Source organism: Oncorhynchus mykiss, chromosome 6, assembly GCF_013265735.2.
Source record: "Oncorhynchus mykiss isolate Arlee chromosome 6, USDA_OmykA_1.1, whole genome shotgun sequence".
Taxonomy (NCBI): Eukaryota; Metazoa; Chordata; class Actinopteri; order Salmoniformes; family Salmonidae; genus Oncorhynchus; species Oncorhynchus mykiss.
In genome coordinates this window covers 69,679,820-69,700,243 of record NC_048570.1, presented here as the reverse complement: position 1 = coordinate 69,700,243, position 20,424 = coordinate 69,679,820, and the positions used below count along the sequence as shown (strand labels likewise).

The window sequence follows — 20,424 nt, the reverse complement described above, 5'->3', positions numbered from 1 at the left end:
CTCAAGATTGCATTTTCACTATGTTTTAGATTATCATTTAATGTAACGTTTGCCGAAGAAATTGAAACAACCTTTGTGTACCGATATGCATTAGAACAAAAATATATGTTTCCGCCCGGTTTCGAACCGGGGACCTTTCGCGTGTGAGGCGAACGTGATAACCACTACACTACGGAAACCGTTGTATTGCTTGTAGATTGTAGATTAATTATTTTTTCATGGTTCCTCCTGTCTTCTCATCTAATATAGAAAATGGCATGGAGAGAGGAGGTGAGGAATCAAGAAAATATAATTTGAGATTCACCCATGGACTGATTGAAGTATATCAGAAATCTGTATATAATGACGACGTGCTCATGTTATCCGCCTTGATAATGCGAGTCAAACCCATAGCAACGCTTTGGGTTTATTTTGCATAGATTTTTTCGAGAGATCGCTAACTCTCTCGCTTCACCTCTTCTTCTCAATGTATTCTATTGACTATAGTAAATTCAGTTTTCAATGTAAATTCTAACTAAAATAATTCTAACAGATTAGGTTTTCATTGGCATGATGATGGGAGCTAAGATATCACTTTTTTGAATCAACATGACAAATGTTTGAACTTTAGCTATATCTTCAACATCGACTTCGCAATGTGTGTTGAGAAATATGTTGGAATATTTGTAACATTTTGGCCTTACCCAGGCCTCATTTAAGGCTCCATCATATTTAATGTGTAAATCTAGGTGCTGCAAAGCAACAATTGGTGTCATATTAAGTTTTATCTCAGTAATTATGAGTACTATTTTGATTTAATCGATTGAATATTGAAAATATATAATCGTGAATATAGAAACTACAAAATTTGTGTCAATATATTGTCGAACATAATATACTCTACGGGCGTATCAAAGTTCCAGGGTGGGATCTCAGCTACTTTTTAGAGTTATGATCCAATTTGTAAGCAGAGAAAAATTGACAATGGATTCAAAATTATTGCCCTCTGCTGGTGGTTTGCAGGACGTGCATGTACACGTATACATGTAAAAGGAGGGTATATTATACTAAACAAAAATATAAACGCAACAATGTCAAATATTTTGGTGAGTTACAGTTCATATAAGGGCTCTTTGTCTTCCGGAAAATTCTGCGTGACCGACATTTCGTGTCTGTTAAGACTTAAAAATGCGTTACGTGTCCGCTTACCTCCTGCCTGTGCTCGGTGGCAACACCAGCCCCTCCTCCAAGACCATTTGGGGGAGTGTAGGAATCGAGGCCGAAGATGAGCGCCTAGACAAGATTGTCAATTAATTGAATGCAAAAGAGGTCATGAACTCTGGTTTCTAAAGTGTCCTCCGTGCCAGCAGGTGGCGCTGTGGCAGCCCCTGCTGCTGCTGGGTCTGCTGCAGCAGGCGTTGCTCCTGTTGTTGCGGAAGAGAAAGAGGGATCTGATGATGACATGAGATTTGGACTCTTTGATTAATCTTCCTTCCGTTAGAAGTTGAAAAACGAATAATAAAATGGAAATGGTTAGAAAAATATATGGAAATCACTCATAGGCCCACCCACTTGGCAGTCAGTCCCACCCATTGAGGAGCCAGGCCCATCCAATCAGTTTCCCCCCCACAAAAGGGCTCTATTACAGACAGACATAAATAAAATGTTATATTTTCAATATTTGTTTTTATTTTACTATATTCCTCAATTAATTGAAACATTTTTTTTATAGAAGTCAAAATACTACTCATATTACTGAGCAAGTGGTAAAGCTTCATATGACTAACATTTTGCTTTGTAGGACCTGCCGATGAAACATTATGGTCTTAAAGGAGGCCTGGGTAAGGCCAAAATGACTGCAGTTACACAGGCATCCCAATATGTTTTTTTTTTTCTGTAATTGGTATTTTAACCAATCATATCAGCTCTTAAAAAGATATGTGAAAAGATCTGATGTGATATGTCAAAAGACCAATTAGTGGAAAAAATATCAGAATTGGGCTTCCTGTGTAAATGCAGCTAATGTCACAAATGTTCCAACTTCAATCATTTATTCCTCAATTATGCTTTAAAATACAATTGTCAAATATATGTCAACAATCCTTCCTCCAAAGGACCCTTCTATGGATGACATTTTGTGAAGATCCCTAAAAGTATGGTCTTTTTTTGTTCTAGTTAATCACCCATTCGCTTACAAACCATAATAGGTAACATTAAAAAGCAGAACTCTCTGACAATAGCGTCATCTGTTATGAACATCTTCATTTGAAGCAAACTCCTTTTATTTGAATACTTCCTATAGAAGCATTAAAGCTACTCATTGCATTCACCTACCTCGCTTTCTTCTTATTATTCTTTGGTATCATGGCATTCGCACATTTAGTTTGTGCATGTGTTGTGTGTGGTCAATCGCATTACATTTTTTATACAAAAATAAAAAGGAAGAGGTGAAAAGGAAAAAATTGCACCACCAACTAACCCTCTACCTACATACCACTATTACATACCACCACTATTACCCACTCACTGACAAATTCTCACAAGGCACCCAGACCTGCGTTAAAGAAAAAATCTTTGTCCAGTTCGAGGTGAGTAATCGCTGTTCTGATATCTAGAAGCTCTTTTCGGTCATAAAAGACAGTAGCAACAATGTTGTGTACAAAATAAGTTACAAACAATGCGAAAAAACACACAAAATAGCACAATTGGTTAGGAGCCACCCGTAAAAACGTCAGCAATCTCCTCTGGCACCATTCTATTATCCCTGGCAACTTCAATCTATGTGAGAATGCTGTTCATTCCATTCAACATCATAGTGCCCTCCAAACTCATCACTAAGCTCAGTACCCTGGGACTGAACACCTCCCTCTGCAACTGGATCCTGGATTTTCTGACGTGCTCCCCCAGGTAGTGAGGGTAGGTAACAACACATCTACCACACTGACCTTGAACACGGGGCCCCTCAGGGGTGCGTGCTTATACCCCTCCTGTACTTCCTGTTCTCCCACAACTGCGTGGCCGCACACGACTCCAACACAATTATTAAGTTTGCTGATGACATGGTGGTGGTAGGCCTGATCACAGACGATGAAAAAGCCTATAGGGAGGAGGTCAGTGACCTGGTGGTGTGGTGCCAGGAGAAAAACCTCTCCCTCAACGTCAGCAAGACAAAGGAACTGATTGTGGACTACAGGAAATGGAGGGGTGAGCACACCCTAAGCCACATCGACGGGGCTGTAGTAGAGCGGTTTGAGAGCTTTAAGTTCCTCGGTGTCCACATCACTAAGAAATTAACATGGTCCACACACAAACACAGTCATGAAGAAGGCACCCTCAAGAGGCTGAAAATATTTGGCATTGGCCCTCAGATCCTCAAAAGGTTCTACAGCACAATTGAGAGCATGTTGTCTGGTTGCATCGCTTGGTATGGTAATTGCTTGGAATCCAACCGCAGGGCGCTACAAAGGGTAGTGAGTATAGTCCAGTACATCACTGAGGCTGAACTCCCTGCCATCCAGGGCCAGTATACCAGGCGGTGTCAGAGGAAGGCACTAAAAATTGTCAAAGACCAGCCACCCAAGTCATAAACGGTTCTCTCTGCTACAGCATGGCAATAGTTACTGGTGCAAAATCTGGAACCAACGGAACCCTTAAAAGCTTCTACCCCCAAACCATAAGACTCATAAATAGTTACCCAAATGGCTATCTGGACTATCTGCATTGACACCCTTTTGCACTAACGGTTTTGACTCACATACTCTGCTGCTACTGCTTATTATTTATCCTGTTGCCTAGTAACTTTACCCTTACCTATATGTATATACTGTATCTACCCCAATTACCTCGTACCCCTGCACAATGGCTTGGTACTGATACGCTGTGTATATAGCCAAGATATCGTTACTCATTTTGTATTTATTCCTCATTTTCCTAGTTTTTAATTCATAATTTTTCGTGAATTGTTATATTTTTCTGTTGGGAAATAAGCATATCACTGTTAATCTACACCTGTTTTTACGAAGCATGTGACAAATACGATTTGATTTGACACTCACACACAGACCAAACTTGTGTGTCCATCCATCCATCCATCCATGTTTTGTCTCCTGCACCTACAGTACCAGTCAAAAGTTTGGACCCACCTACTCATACAAGGATTGTTCTTTAATTTTACTATTTTCTACATTGTAGAATAGTAGTGAAGATATCAAAACTATAAAATAACACATGGAATCATGCAGTAACCCAAAAAGTGTTACATTTGAGATTTTTCAAAGTAGCCACCATTTGCCTTGATGACAACTTTGCACAGTTTTGGCATTCTCTCAACCAGCTTCACCTGGAATGCTTTTCCAACTGTCTTGAAAGGGGTTCTCACATATAATGAGCACTTGTTGGCACAGCACTGAGCAAGCTGGAGTAGCTTCACTTCCTGGAGTAGCTCAAACTGTGCATGTTATGTCTCCATGATATGCCGTCTTAACTGACTTCATTTGGCTATTGAGTCTTCACATAGGATTGCATGGTGTCATGTGATCAGTGACTTTGTCCATTCATATATGCAGTCATTGGCACACACAGACACACACGCTCACACTCATAGTGACTGTGATACTTCTCCACCACCCATGTGGTGTATCCATCTCACCCTTCCTTCCCTTTATCCAAAGCCCCACCAACACCCTTCCTACAGCCCCCCCCCCCCTCTCTCAATCTGGGCAGTCTGCCAGTGTGCCCATCCTGCTCTCTCTCACTTTCTCACTATCCCCCCTCTTTTTCTCCCTCTCTCTCTCTAGATCTCTCTGTATTCTGCATTCGCCGAGCTCTTTCACAATGTGTTTATAGAATATTGCTGTGTTCTCTCTCTTTCTCTCTCTCTCTCTCTCTCTCTCTCTCTCTCTCTCTCTCTCTCTCTCTCTCTCTCTCTCTCTCTGTGAGGCAAGCAGGGCAGCAGAGCGGTGAACTCAGCGTGTTCTCACATCTGTATTGGGCAGGCTGGTGAGTGTGTGAGAGAGCACTGAGCAGGGATGAGCACCAGACAGTGAAGAAGAGAACGACAGAGGAATAAAAAAAAGGAGTGCAGCTGGAGTCGGATGCTGTGGTGAACGAGAGCTGGCATACCTCTCTCTCTCCCTCCATCTCACTCAGTCTGTCTCCCCCACTCCCATGCTGTTGTGATAGACAGCACGGCACTCTCGGCTCGGCTGCATGGAGGCACAGGGAGGGGCAGGGAGCCCAGGTAGGTGCAGCTTTACGTTATTCACTGTTAGCATAGAATCCATCAGCCTAGACCAGACTGTTCATCACCATGTCTTTCCAGACTGACTCTATGTTATGTTATGTCTATTCATGGTAGTCTATCATACCAGCCTCTTTCACTCTATTGTCACATTTAAATCCTCTGTTAGCCCAGACTTGGTTTCTGAGAGTAGGTGCTCTGTTTTACCCCAGACATATACTCTAGTAGCCTAGATGGTTATGTTAGTTAAATCATGTACTCTGCCAGCTTTGACTGTATATTATTGTAGTTAATTCTCTTATCAGTGGGTTCTGTTAATCTATTAGCCCACCTGCAGTGCACATCAGTGGACTGCAGATGATACTGTAGAGTAGAGGAAACAGTAGCCAACATTAAGGATGGAAATAAGATAGTGGTGGATGTTTCTACAGGTCTGAATTGGAGAATATATAACGTGTTAATGAATCCATACTATTCTTAGCATGTTTAGACTAAATGCATTTGAAATATGTGTTGAATGCTTACATGTAATGACATGGTTGGGAACGGAAGGAAGATGAACACATGTTCATGTTGCTGTTTTCAGATATGGAGGATGTTGTTGTGTGTAGAGCTATTTCAGTACCCTGTGTTGACACAATGTAGTTAATAAGATGTGATAAACAAGATATGATTTGTATGGTATCAATTAGACACAATACCTTAATGACATTGATATAACGGATCATAGCAACATAATTTCCTGTAGGATGGATTGCTATCTGTGATAAAGGACAACAAGGATGGATGTAGAAGAGAGAAATAACAGTGTGGTGGGAGAAGGGTGTGGCGAGACTTACTTCCTGTTGCCTTTACTGTTGAAAGAAGATTGATTGTATTGAACCGATATGTTGAGTTTGATTAAACTATTGTGGTGAATGCAATCAGTGTGTGTGGGTGTGTGTGAGAGAGAACCTGATTCAGAGGAAGTCATGCGTTATTGCTAGGAGCAGTGTAAGCCGAAGCCTGAAAGAGTGGCCTTTCAAACAGCACACTCCAGTCCTTTCAATGTTGGCTGGTGGTGTGTTCACCATGTCCCATTAAACACACTGTGTACGGATGGTGCTCAGAGTGCTCAGTCAGTAGGCATTTATAGTAGGACACACTGGGTTAAGAGGAGCCTGAGGTAGTGTCAGCTCATTCATCACGTTGACTGACCTATTAGAGACTGTCCTAGTGAATAAGACCCCATCCAATTACTCATTTGATATGGCTTGGTTATACCAGAGATCTCTGCAGTAGGCTAGGTTAAGTTTATTGCTTTCATATGATCAGGTGGATTGTACAATAAGCCATTCCAGAGCATTGAGAAACAGATTAACAGTCCTCTCTTTTGAAAAGTGTCACAGGTTGGGGGCACGTTAGGTGGCTAGGCTAGCTACCTGACTCATTGACACATTTACCCTAGACCATGTAGGACTGACACTCATTCATCTGGGATTTATGTCTGACCCACTAAGGATAAAGACACATACAACCTCAGTCCCCAGAGCCACATATGTACAGTAGCTGGTTTAGTCAATGAGTCCAATGAGTGTCCTCATATGTCACCTACCACCGCAATACTTAGCAGATCCATCTCATTCTAGAGCATTCTTTACAGTACACACATTTACAGTATCAACAGACATGTGCCATGTACAATAATACTTGGTGGCCTACAAAATAAAGGAAGCAAGGCATTACATACTGTGATGTGCCTTTCATACTATGATGTGCTTTTGTGTAATGGGAATATTTAAAATGAATAAAGTTCATTTTACACAGTGCTTAGCATATTTATATGTTTTCCTTTTATGCTGGCTAATACATAAGATTTCCAGTGTTCTACTTCAGACATTAATTTCTGTATGGGTTGACGGTCGCTAGACCTGATACGGAATGTTATGGATTGTTCTCATATCTGTAGATAGTGATTGACGCCAGACTGGAGGAACACGGACAGAGGACACTGACTGTTATCGTATTCTGTGACACTGTGATCCTGTAGCAGCTGATTCTGTGACTTCCTGCAAGCCTCTCAGTGGGTGTTGACGGAACATTGGTGCTGTGAGATTAGAATATACTCTCTGCTTCTGTTCTGGAGGAGTTGTGTTAAACCAGATTGATTTTCATTGACTTCATGTGTGACTGCTTTCCTTTTTTATTCCCCTTGAAAATCCCTACTACACTTGAATACTATGTGTGTGTCGATGCATGTAAAGCATGTACACGACTACACTTGGCAATTGATATGAGGCGTAAATCACAGGAGGTTGGTGGCACCTTAATTGGGGAGGATGGGTCTGTGGTAATAGCTGGAGTGGAATGGTATCAAATACATCAAAGACATGGCTTCCATGTGTTTGATGCTATTCCATTCGCTACGTTCCATCCATTATTGTGAGCCATCCTCCCCTCAGCAGCCTCCACTGGCGTAAACATTAATTGTGTGTGACTATGAGGCAGAGTGACAGACAGAGGGGGGTAACAGATATGGGGAATGAAGCAGCAAACGGTAAATAGTATCACCACCTCATTATAGAGAAGGGAAAGTGGAGCTGTATTCTCTCAACTTGTTTGGACCCTCGCTGCAAAAAATAAATCGATAGCCAACAGCAAGCCTTGTATCCAGGGTGAAATGGGAATCCATCATGTTTAGTCTGTGACTTGCTTTGCCAACCCTTTGAAATGCCACACCCTTCTCTGTGTGACACACACACACACACAATCTGTGCCAAAGATGCTCTTCTCCATTCCTAAGGACGTGGATGTTTCCACAGTGATTGTGCAGTCTGAGGGACAACATGATGATGATGTCCAACAGAAGGCTGGGGGAGGGCAGCCCAGCAGGGAGTTAGGATGTTTTAACCTCTAGAACACTCCTGCTGCTACTTTCCCATCTATCTCTTTCCTCTTTTCACCCACACCTTCATCCCGCTCTCCCTCTCTTCTTTCTCACCTATCTCCATCCCCCTCTCTTCCCTGTCTGCTGTGTTCTGCGCTAACGCTTGTTGCTGCAGAGTCAGTGAGGTGGCAATGTGCCGCATGACTCAGAGGAATTTGGAGATCAAATCAAATTGTATTTGTCACATGAGCCGAATATAACAGGTGTAGACCTTACAGTGCAATGCTTACTTACAAGCCCTTAACCAACAATGCAGATTTAAGAAAAGTTGTTGTTAAGTCAAAAATAGATACATTTAAAAAATGACAAAAAAATGAATAATAGTAATTAAAGAGCAGCATTAAAATACAATAGCGAGGCTATATACAGAGTCAATGTGGAGACTATATACAGAGTCAATGTGGAGACTATATACAGAGTCAATGTGGAGACTATATACAGAGTCAATGTGGAGACTATATACAGAGTCAATGTGGAGACTATATACAGAGTCAATGTGGAGGCTATATACAGAGTCAATGTGGAGACTATATACAGAGTCAATGTGGAGACTATATACAGAGTCAATGTGGAGACTATATACAGAGTCAATGTGGAGACTATATACAGAGTCAATGTGGAGGCTATATACAGAGTCAATGTGGAGACTATATACAGAGTCAATGTGGAGACTATATACAGAGTCAATGTGGAGACTATATACAGAGTCAATGTGGAGACTATATACAGAGTCAATGTGGAGGCTATATACAGAGTCAATGTGGAGACTATATACAGAGTCAATGTGGAGACTATATACAGAGTCAATGTGGAGACTATATACAGAGTCAATGTGGAGACTATATACAGAGTCAATGTGGAGACTATATACAGAGTCAATGTGGAGACTATATACAGAGTCAATGTGGAGACTATATACAGAGTCAATGTGGAGACTATATACAGAGTCAATGTGGAGGCTATATACAGAGTCAATGTGGAGACTATATACAGAGTCAATGTGGAGACTATATACAGAGTCAATGTGGAGGCTATATACAGAGTCAATGTGGAGACTATATACAGAGTCAATGTGGAGACTATATACAGAGTCAATGTGGAGACTATATACAGAGTCAATGTGGAGACTATATACAGAGTCAATGTGGAGGCTATATACAGAGTCAATGTGGAGACTATATACAGAGTCAATGTGGAGGCTATATACAGAGTCAATGTGGAGACTATATACAGAGTCAATGTGGAGACTATATACAGAGTCAATGTGGAGACTATATACAGAGTCAATGTGGAGACTATATACAGAGTCAATGTGGAGACTATATACAGAGTCAATGTGGAGACTATATACAGAGTCAATGTGGAGACTATATACAGAGTCAATGTGGAGACTATATACAGAGTCAATGTGGAGACTATATACAGAGTCAATGTGGAGACTATATACAGAGTCAATGTGGAGGCTATATTCAGAGTCAATGTGGAGACTATATACAGAGTCAATGTGGAGACTATATACAGAGTCAATGTGGAGACTATATACAGAGTCAATGTGGAGACTATATACAGAGTCAATGTGGAGACTATATACAGAGTCAATGTGGAGACTATATACAGAGTCAATGTGGAGACTATATACAGGGGGTACCGGTACAGAGTCAATGTGGAGGCTATATACAGGGGGTACCGGTACAGAGTCAATGTGGAGGCTATATACAGGGAGTACCGGTACAGAGTCAATGTGGAGGCTATATACAGGGAGTACCGGTACAGAGTCAATGTGGAGGCTATATACAGGGGGTACCGGTAAAGAGTCAATGTGGAGGCTATATACAGGGAGTACCGGTAAAGAGTCAATGTGGAGGCTATATACAGGGAGTACCGGTACAGAGTCAATGTGGAGGCTATATACAGGGAGTACCGGTACAGAGTCAATGTGGAGGCTATATACAGGGGGTACCGCTAAAGAGTCAATGTGGAGGCTATATACAGGGGGTACCGGTACAGAGTCAATGTGGAGGCTATATACAGGGGGTACCGGTACAGAGTCAACGTGGAGGCTATGTACAGGGGGTACCGGTACAGAGTCAATGTGGAGGCTATATACAGGGGGTACCGGTACAGAGTCAATGTGGATGCTATATACAGGGGGTACCGGTACAGAGTCGACGTGGAGGCTATATACAGGGGGTACTGGTACAGAGTCAATGTGAAGGCTGTATACAGGGGGTACCGGTACAGAGTCAATGTGGAGGCTATATACAGGGGGTACCGGTACAGAGTCAATGTGGAGGCTGTATACAGGGGGTACCGGTACAGAGTCAATGTGGAGGCTATATACAGGGGGTACCGGTACAGAGTCAATGTGGAGGCTATATACAGGGAGTACCGGTACAGAGTCAATGTGGAGGCTATATACAGGGGGTACCGGTAAAGAGTCCATGTGGAGGCTATATACAGGGAGTACCGGTACAGAGCCAATGTGGAGGCTATATACAGGGGGTACCGGTACAGAGTCAACGTGGAGGCTATGTACAGGGGGTACCGGTACAGAGTCAATGTGGAGGCTATATACAGGGGGTACCGGTACAGAGGCAATGTGGAGTCTATATACAGGGGGTACTGGCACAGAGTCAGTGTGGAGGCTATATACAGGGGGTACCAGTAAAGAGTCAATGTGGAGGCTATATACAGGGGGTACCGGTACAGAGTCAATGTGGAAGCTATATACAGGGAGTACCGGTACAGAGTCAATGTGGAGGCTATATACAGGGAGTACCGGTACAGAGTCAATGTGGAGGCTATATACAGGGGGTACCGGTACAGAGTCAATGTGGAGGCTATATACAGGGGGTACCGGTACAGAGTCAACGTGGAGGCTATATACAGGGGGTACCGGTACAGAGTCAATGTGGAGGCTATATACAGGGGGCACCGGTACAGAGGCAATGTGGAGGCTATATACAGGGGGTACCGGTACAGAGTCAACGTGGAGGCTATATACAGGGGGTACTGGTACAGTGTCAATGTGGAGGCTATATACAGGGGGTACCGGTACAGAGTCAATGTGGAGGCTGTATACAGGGGGTACCGGTACAGAGTCAATGTGGAGGCTATATACAGGGGGTACCGGTACAGTGTCAATGTGGAGGCTATATACAGGGGGTACCGGTAAAGAGTCAATGTGGAGGCTATATACAGGGGGTACCGGTACAGAGTCAATGTGGAGGCTGTATACAGGGGGTACCGGTACAGAGTCAATGTGGAGGCTATATACAGGGAGTACCGGTACAGAGTCAATGTGGAGGCTATATACAGGGAGTACCGGTACAGAGCCAATGTGGAGGCTATATACAGGGGGTACCGGTACAGAGTCAATGTGGAGGCTATATACAGGGGGTACCGCTAAAGAGTCAATGTGGAGGCTATATACAGGGGGTACCGGTACAGAGTCAATGTGGAGGCTATATACAGGGGGTACCGGTACAGAGTCAATGTGGAAGCTATATACAGGGAGTACCGGTACAGAGTCAATGTGGAGGCTATATACAGGGGGTACCGGTACAGAGGCAATGTGGAGGCTATATACAGGGGGTACCGGTACAGAGTCAATGTGGAGGCTATATACAGGGAGTACCGGTACAGAGTCAATGTGGAGGCTATATACAGGGGGTACCGGTACAGAGTCAATGTGGGGGCTATATACAGGGGGTACCGGTACAGAGTCAACGTGGAGGCTATATACAGGGGGTACCGGTACAGAGTCAATGTGGAGGCTATATACAGGGGGCACCGGTACAGAGGCAATGTGGAGGCTATATACAGGGGGTACCGGTACAGAGTCAACGTGGAGGCTATATACAGGGGGTACCGGTACAGAGTCAATGTGGAGGCTATTTACAGGGGGTACTGGTACAGTGTCAATGTGGAGGCTATATACAGGGGGTACCGGTACAGAGTCAATGTGGAGGCTGTATACAGGGGGTACCGGTACAGAGTCAATGTGGAGGCTATATACAGGGGGTACCGGTACAGTGTCAATGTGGAGGCTATATACAGGGGGTACCGGTACAGAGTCAATGTGGAGGCTGTATACAGGGGGTACCGGTACAGAGTCAATGTGGAGGCTATATACAGGGAGTACCGGTACAGAGTCAATGTGGAGGCTATATACAGGGAGTACCGGTACAGAGTCAATGTGGAGGCTATATACAGGGGGTACCGGTACAGAGTCAATGTGGAGGCTATATACAGGGGGTACCGGTACAGAGTCAACGTGGAGGCTATGTACAGGGGGTACGGGTACAGAGTCAATGTGGAGGCTATATACAGGGGGTACCGGTACAGAGTCAATGTGAAGGCTGTATACAGGGGGTACCGGTACAGAGTCAATGTGGAGGCTATATACAGGGGGTACCGGTACAGAGTCAATGTGAAGGCTGTATACAGGGGGTACCGGTACAGAGTCAATGTGGAGGCTATATACAGGGGGTACCGGTACAGAGTCAATGTGGAGGCTGTATACAGGGGGTACCGGTACAGAGTCAATGTGGAGGCTATATACAGGGGGTACCGGTACAGAGTCAATGTGGAGGCTATATACAGGGAGTACCGGTACAGAGTCAATGTGGAGGCTATATACAGGGGGTACCGGTAAAGAGTCCATGTGGAGGCTATATACAGGGAGTACCGGTACAGAGCCAATGTGGAGGCTATATACAGGGGGTACCAGTAAAGAGTCAATGTGCAGGCTATATACAGGGGGTACCGGTACAGAGTCAATGTGGAAGCTATATACAGGGAGTACCGGTAAAGAGTCAATGTGGAGACTATATACAGGGGGTACCGGTACAGAGTCAATGTGGAGGCTATATACAGGGGGTACTGGTACAGAGTCAATGTGGAGGCTATATACAGGGAGTACCGGTACAGAGTCAATGTGGAGGCTATATACAGGGAGTACCGGTAAAGAGTCAACGTGGAGGCTATATACAGGGGGTACTGGTACAGTGTCAATGTGGAGGCTATATACAGGGAGTACCGGTACAGAGTCAATGTGGAGGCTATATACAGGGAGTACCGGTACAGAGTCAATGTGGAGGCTATATACAGGGGGTACCGGTACAGAGTCAATGTGGGGGCTATATACAGGGGGTACCGGTACAGAGTCAACGTGGAGGCTATATACAGGGGGTACCGGTACAGAGTCAATGTGGAGGCTATATACAGGGGGCACCGGTACAGAGGCAATGTGGAGGCTATATACAGGGGTTACCGGTACAGAGTCAACGTGGAGGCTATATACAGGGGGTACCGGTACAGAGTCAATGTGGAGGCTATTTACAGGGGGTACTGGTACAGTGTCAATGTGGAGGCTATATACAGGGGGTACCGGTACAGAGTCAATGTGGAGGCTGTATACAGGGGGTACCGGTACAGAGTCAATGTGGAGGCTATATACAGGGGGTACCGGTACAGTGTCAATGTGGAGGCTATATACAGGGGGTACCGGTAAAGAGTCAATGTGGAGGCTATATACAGGGGGTACCGGTACAGAGTCAATGTGGAGGCTATATACAGGGGGTACCGGTACAGAGTCCATGTAGGTAGGGGTAAAGTGACGATGCATAGATAATAAACAGAGAGTAGCAGCAACGTAAAAGAGGGAGGGGGTGGGACAATGCAAATAGTCTGAGTAGCCATTTGATTGACTGTTCAGGGGTCTTACGGCTTGGGAGTAGAAGCTGTGAAGGAGCCTTTTGGGTGGGCTAGAGTTTGTACAGGACACCACCCTGAGACGTGTGCGTGTGTGTGTGTGTGTGTGTGGATGTGTGTGTGTATATGTGTATGTGGGTGGGTGCGCTTTTACACTTACAGTGCCTTGCGAAAGTATTCGGCCCCCTTGAACTTTGCGACCTTTTGCCACATTTCAGGCTTCAAACATAAAGATATAAAACTGTATTTTTTTGTGTAGAATCAACAACAAGTGGGACACAATCATGAAGTGGAACGACATTTATTGGATATTTCAAACTTTTTTAACAAATCAAAAACTGAAAAATTGGGCGTGCAAATTTATTCAGCCCCCTTAAGTTAATACTTTGTAGCGCCACCTTTTGCTGCGATTACAGCTGTAAGTCGCTTGGGGTATGTCTCTATCAGTTTTGCACATCGAGAGACTGAAATTTTTTCCCATTCCTCCTTGCAAAACAGCTCGAGCTCAGTGAGGTTTAATCGAGAGCATTTGTGAACAGCAGTTTTCAGTTCTTTCCACAGATTCTCGATTGGATTCAGGTCTGGACTTTGACTTGGCCATTCTAACACCTGGATATGTTTATTTTTGAACCATTCCATTGTAGATTTTGCTTTATGTTTTGGATCATTATCTTGTTGGAAGACAAATCTCCATCCCAGTCTCAGGTCTTTTGCAGACTCCATCAGGTTTTCTTCCAGAATGGTCCTGTATTTGGCTCCATCGATCTTCCCAACAATTTTAACCATCTTCCCTGTCCCTGCTGAAGAAAAGCAGGCCCAAACCATGATGCTGCCACCACCATGTTTGACAGTGGGGATGGTGTGTTCAGCTGTGTTGCTTTTACGCCAAACATAACGTTTTGCATTGTTGCCAAAAAGTTCAATTTTGGTTTCATCTGACCAGAGCACCTTCTTCCACATGTTTGGTGTGTCTCCCAGGTGGCTTGTGGCAAACTTTAAACAACACTTTTTATGGATATCTTTAAGAAATGGCTTTCATCTTGCCACTCTTCCATAAAGGCCAGATTTGTGCAATATACGACTGATTGTTGTCCTATGGACAGAGTCTCCCACCTCAGCTGTAGATCTCTGCAGTTCATCCAGAATGATCATGGGCCTCTTGGCTGCATCTCTGATCAGTCTTCTCCTTGTATGAGCTGAAAGTTTAGAGGGACGGCCAGGTCTTGGTAGATTTGCAGTGGTCTGATACTCCTTCCATTTCAATATTATCGCTTGCACAGTGCTCCTTGGGATGTTTAAAGCTTGGGAAATATTTTTGTATCCAAATCCGGCTTTAAACTTCTTCACAACAGTATCTCGGACCTGCCTGGTGTGTTCCTTGTTCTTCATGATGCTCTCTGCGCTTTTGACGGACCTCTGAGACTATCACAGTGCAGGTGCATTTATACGGAGACTTGATTACACACAGGTGGATTGTATTTATCATCATTAGTCATTTAGGTCAACATTGGATCATTCAGAGATCCTCACTGAACTTCTGGAGAGAGTTTGCTGCACTGAAAGTAAAGGGGCTGAATAATTTTGCACGCCCAATTTTTCAGTTTTTGATTTGTTAAAAAAGTTTGAAATATCCAATAAATGTCATTCCACTTCATGATTGTGTCACACTTGTTGTTGGATCTTCACAAAAAAATACAGTTGTATATCTTTTTGTTTGAAGCCTGAAATGTGGCAAAAGGTCGCAAAGTTCAAGGGGGCCGAATACTTTCGCAAGGCACTGTATATGTGTGAAAATGTGTGTGTGAATGTGTAACAGTTTGATCAAGTGTGTATGGATTTCTACTAGAGTGGGGAGTGTGCTCTGTAGATGACTGTGCATATGAGTTTACCGAATGTTCAGGTGTATATCGGCATGTGTGAGAGACTAGAGGCTGTGTGTTGGTTTGTGAGTCTTCTAAGATACACCTCAGCTCCCTGGATAATATTCCGTGACTCAGAGCCTGGTGGAATGCAGTCTTCCTCCAAGGAATGTGTTGTCTCAGAACATCAGATGAGACAGCCGTTTTCAATTTAAATCTAATTGAATGTCCAACTCGGCGTAGTACACAAGCACATCCACATCAGTCTCTTTCCATCACTGTCTGTACGTGACTCACACACACTGGAGGAGATCTAAATTACCTTTACACACAACTTCATACATTCAAACACACACACACACACATAACATAGATACTGTGCATACTACATTTATTTCTAGATAAGACAGGGAGTGTATGTGTAAACCTGTCTGTGGTCAAACCCACAGCATGCAGTGTTAAGGAACAGAGCTATTCAGGGGTTCATGTGGATACAGTAGGTGATATAATAACCTGGGGATTAATGTTACTGTAGATTATCATCAGTACTCATGGTTAACCTTCTGTTCAACCCCCCCTATTACACTAAATAGTACACTAGATTTGAGGGAGTTTATTCAATAGAAAGTGGATCATTTAACTGTGTGAGCCTGGTAGAAAAGTAATATGAACTTTGATAAAAATCTCATTTTGGTGCCATTTCATCCCCTTAGCCTCTTTGAAAAGCTACACAGAATGACAGCCCTGTGGTAATTGCAGTCCAAAGGGATAAAAACCTGAACTCTGCAATGAGAGGGGAAATAAAGGGATAGAGAACCTCAGTAAAAAGGTTTATTGAAGAGGATGAAATGAGAGTTTCAGAGTTTTAACTCTTTAAATAAAACATGCGAGTGAGTATAGGGAGGCTCTGAGGCGGTGGTTCATTGAAGCGGAGGTAGTGAAACTGAAAGAGTAGAGCTACTGTCACTAGACAACCTTTTACATAACAATACACATTGTCTTTTCCCTGTGAGCAAAGCACAGGACAGGACAGCACAGGACAGGACAGGACAGGACAGCACAGGACAGGACAGCACAGGACAGCACAGGACAGGACAGGACAGGACAGCACAGCACAGGACAGGACAGGACAGCACAGGACAGGACAGCACAGGACAGGACAGCACAGGACAGCACAGGACAGGACAGCACAGGACAGGACAGGACAGCACAGGACAGAACAGGACAGGACAGCACAGCACAGGCCAGGACAGGACAGGACAGCACAGGACAGTGAAACAGTAGAGCTACCGTCACTACATAACAACCCACATTGTCTTTTCCCTGTGAGCAAAGCACAAGACAGGACAGGACAGGACAGCACAGGACAGGACAGGACAGCACAGCACAGGACAGGACAGGATAGCACAGCACAAGACAGGACAGCACAGCACAGGACAGGACAGGACAGGACAGCACAGGACAGGACAGGACAGCACAGCACAGTACATGACAGCACAGCACAGCACAGCACAGGACAGGACAGGACAGCACAGCACAGGACAGCACAGGACAGGACAGGACAGCACAGCACAGGACAGCACAGGACAGCACAGCACAGGACAGCAAAGCACAGCACAAGACAGGACAGCACAGCACAGGACAGCACAGGACAGGACAGGACACCACAGCACAGCACAGGACAGCACAGGACAGGACAGGACAGCACAGCACAGGACAGCACAGCACAAGACAGGACAGCACAGCACAGGACAGCACAGGACAGGACAGGACAGGACAGCACAGCACAGGACAGCACAGGACAGCACAGGACAGCACAGGACAGGACAGCACAGCACAGGACAGGACAGGACAGCACAGGACAGCACAGCACAGGACATGACAGGACAGCACAGCACAGGACAGCACAGCACAGGACAGGACAGGACAGGACAGCACAGCACAGCACAGGACAGCACAGCACAGGACAGCACAGCACAGCACAGGCAGGACAGGACAGGACAGGACAGGACAGCACAGCACAGGACAGCACAGGACAGGACAGCACAGCACAGGACAGCACAGGACAGGACAGCACAGCACAAGACAGGACAGCACAGCACAGGACAGCACAGGACAGGACAGGACAGCACAGGACAGCACAGCACAGGACAGGACAGGACAGCACAGCACAGGACAGCACAGCACAGGACAGCACAGCACAGGACAGCACAGCACAGGACAGGACAGCACAGCACAGGACAGGACAGCACAGCACAGGACAGCACAGCACAGGCAGGACAGGACAGGACAGGACAGGACAGCACAGCACAGCACAGGACAGCACAGGACAGGACAGCACAGCACAGCACAGGACAGCACAGCACAGCACAAGACAGGACAGCACAGCACAGGACAGCACAGGACAGGACAGGACAGCACAGCACAGCACAAGACAGGACAGCACAGCACAGGACAGCACAGGACAGCACAGGACAGGACAGGACAGGACAGGACAGCACAGCACAGGACAGCACAGCACAAGACAGGACAGCACAGCACAGGACAGCACAGGACAGGACAGGACAGCACAGCACAGGACAGCACAGGACAGCACAGGACAGCACAGGACAGGACAGCACAGCACAGCACAGCACAGGACAGGACAGGACAGCACAGGACAGGACAGCACAGGACAGGACATGACAGGACAAGACAGGACAGGACAGGACAGTGAAACAGGCTCTGTAGAAAGACAGGAGCACCAAGATATCTGGAAATAGAACAAGTAAGACAAACGCTTTCTCAGCTGACAATTGAAATGCTATAAAAACAGAATTTTCCACTTTGAAATGTACACAGTGGGGTTATATTGCAGAAACGTAATAATTATTGATTTTTCAACACATTTTGAAATTCTAGATTGGTGGTTATATTCTTTCTGTTGCAACCCAAATGCCAATACTGGTATTTTATGAAGTGTTTATTTACTCTGTGTGTGTGTGTGTGTGTGTGTGTGTGTGTGTGTGTGTGTGTGTGTGTGTGTGTGTGTGTGTGTGTGTGTGTGTGTGTGTGTGTGTGTGTGTGTGTGTGTCTGTGTTATACAGCATTGTGCACAGCAGGGTGGGTCCATAAACAAATGTCACATAAGACATCCTCAGGAGAAGATGGATAGGCATGGTCACCCAGAATAGCCTGTTAGTCACGCACTGCTTCCTGAGGCGAGACGCACAGCGGCTAAATATGATTGCCAGCATACAGCATAAATGCATCACAAAACACACATGCCAAACATGAACAAAAGGAGATCATGGATGCAGGAAGGGCTAGACTGTGACAACGAACACTCACTCTTATCTGTCTCATTTGATCTCTCCCACTGTTTCTGTATGTGTGCGTACGTGTGTACTTACTTACTTACTTACTTACTTACTTACTTATTTACTTACTTACTTACTTACTTACTTACTTACTTACTTACTTACTTACTTACTTACTTACTTACTTACTTACTTACATACTTACTTACTTACGTGTGTGTGTGTGTGTGTGTGTGTGTTTGCCACCACAGAGCCCAATAAAGACATCCAGAAGTTGCTGAAGCCCTCCAGCTCAGGGGACCTTTCCAAGGAGTTGTACCATCACCCAGTGGGGGAAGAGGAGGGAGGGCTCCCAGGACACACCGCTGGCCTGCTGCACGTCACCGAGAGGAGACGTGAGTACCGGGGTAAGGGGAGCGATGGAGGAGTGGTGGATGGATGGATGGAGGGAGGGTGGATTGGATGGATAGATATAAAAAAGGAGTGGGGGAGGATGGGGAGGATAGTAATTAAGGGATGGTAGTTGGATGGAATTTTAACTATATAATATGGCTAGTAAGCCAAAATGTTTAAAAACCTGTAAGGTTCTACAAAACTTTAGATTGAGAAAAGTTATTTATAGAACCAACCAAGGGTTGTAACAATAGCGGGACCCTTTTTATTGCTATATGGACACTTTAAAAAAAAGGTTTTTTATAAAGAACCATGAAAAAATATTCTATATACAGTAGCACCAAAAAATGGCCTTTGTAGAACCGTAGCATGGTTTTTATTCTGGTTTACTAGCCATTTTATATTGTTAAAATTCCATTTCAGTTATTATTGTGTTTTATTAACAAGTTAAATCAGGTGTGCCAGCTCTGGAATGGCTGTGGGTCCCTGAGGAGATTATTGATAACTACTGAAGGCCATATGTGAATCTTTCACAAGAACACATCACTGGCCTTTGTCACATATAACATGTGACAGCATGAGACAACAGATTACATCAACTGGAATTACACCCTCACTCACGGTTGCACAAAAAGAGCCACGCCCCAAAATATTTGAATGAGCCGCCGCAGCTACATTTTCATTTTCACTAAAGTAAAATAAATTTGAGCTGCAAAGAACCATTGAATGGCTCAAAGGGTTATTTGGGTCAGGATTGTTCTATATAGAACCATACCCTTTCCCAAAGAACCCTGGAGAAACCTTCATTTTTTTGTGTGTAAGAGGTAGGTCATTTTTTTTTTTGGCGTTGGGGCACAGGTACACACTGTGGTCAGTTCGTCACTTCCTCTGGGGTTAAATTGGAATATATTGCACCCATCTGTCCAGTTCCCCTGACCTGACTTCCACCCTGTCCTGTACCCCATCCCCACTTCCAATCCCCGCGCTAAAAGGCATCATTGTGTGTCTGTCCCC

The 20,424-nt window shown here is 44.6% G+C and overlaps 1 protein-coding gene and 1 non-coding gene across 3 annotated transcripts in view; one reads left to right on the top strand and one right to left on the bottom strand.

The window, feature by feature from the left end:
• Window positions 1-106: 106 nt before the first annotated feature.
• On the bottom strand, window positions 107-179 carry trnav-cac. The gene has a single exon. It is a non-coding gene; the product is annotated as a tRNA-Val (tRNA).
• A 4,585-nt stretch (window positions 180-4,764) lies between these two features.
• Window positions 4,765-20,424, top strand: part of LOC110526474 (dysbindin domain-containing protein 1) — a 36,997-nt gene continuing 21,337 nt past the window's right edge. Inside the window, exons 1-2 of one of the 2 annotated variants that reach the window (XM_021607471.2) lie at window positions 4,765-5,218; window positions 19,269-19,424. In XM_021607471.2, the coding sequence (XP_021463146.1) occupies window positions 5,188-5,218; window positions 19,269-19,424 (187 nt within the window). In that variant the 5' untranslated portion in view covers window positions 4,765-5,187. The remainder of the gene's footprint in view (window positions 5,219-19,268; window positions 19,425-20,424) is intronic. The other variant, XM_021607472.2, reaches the window with a different exon arrangement.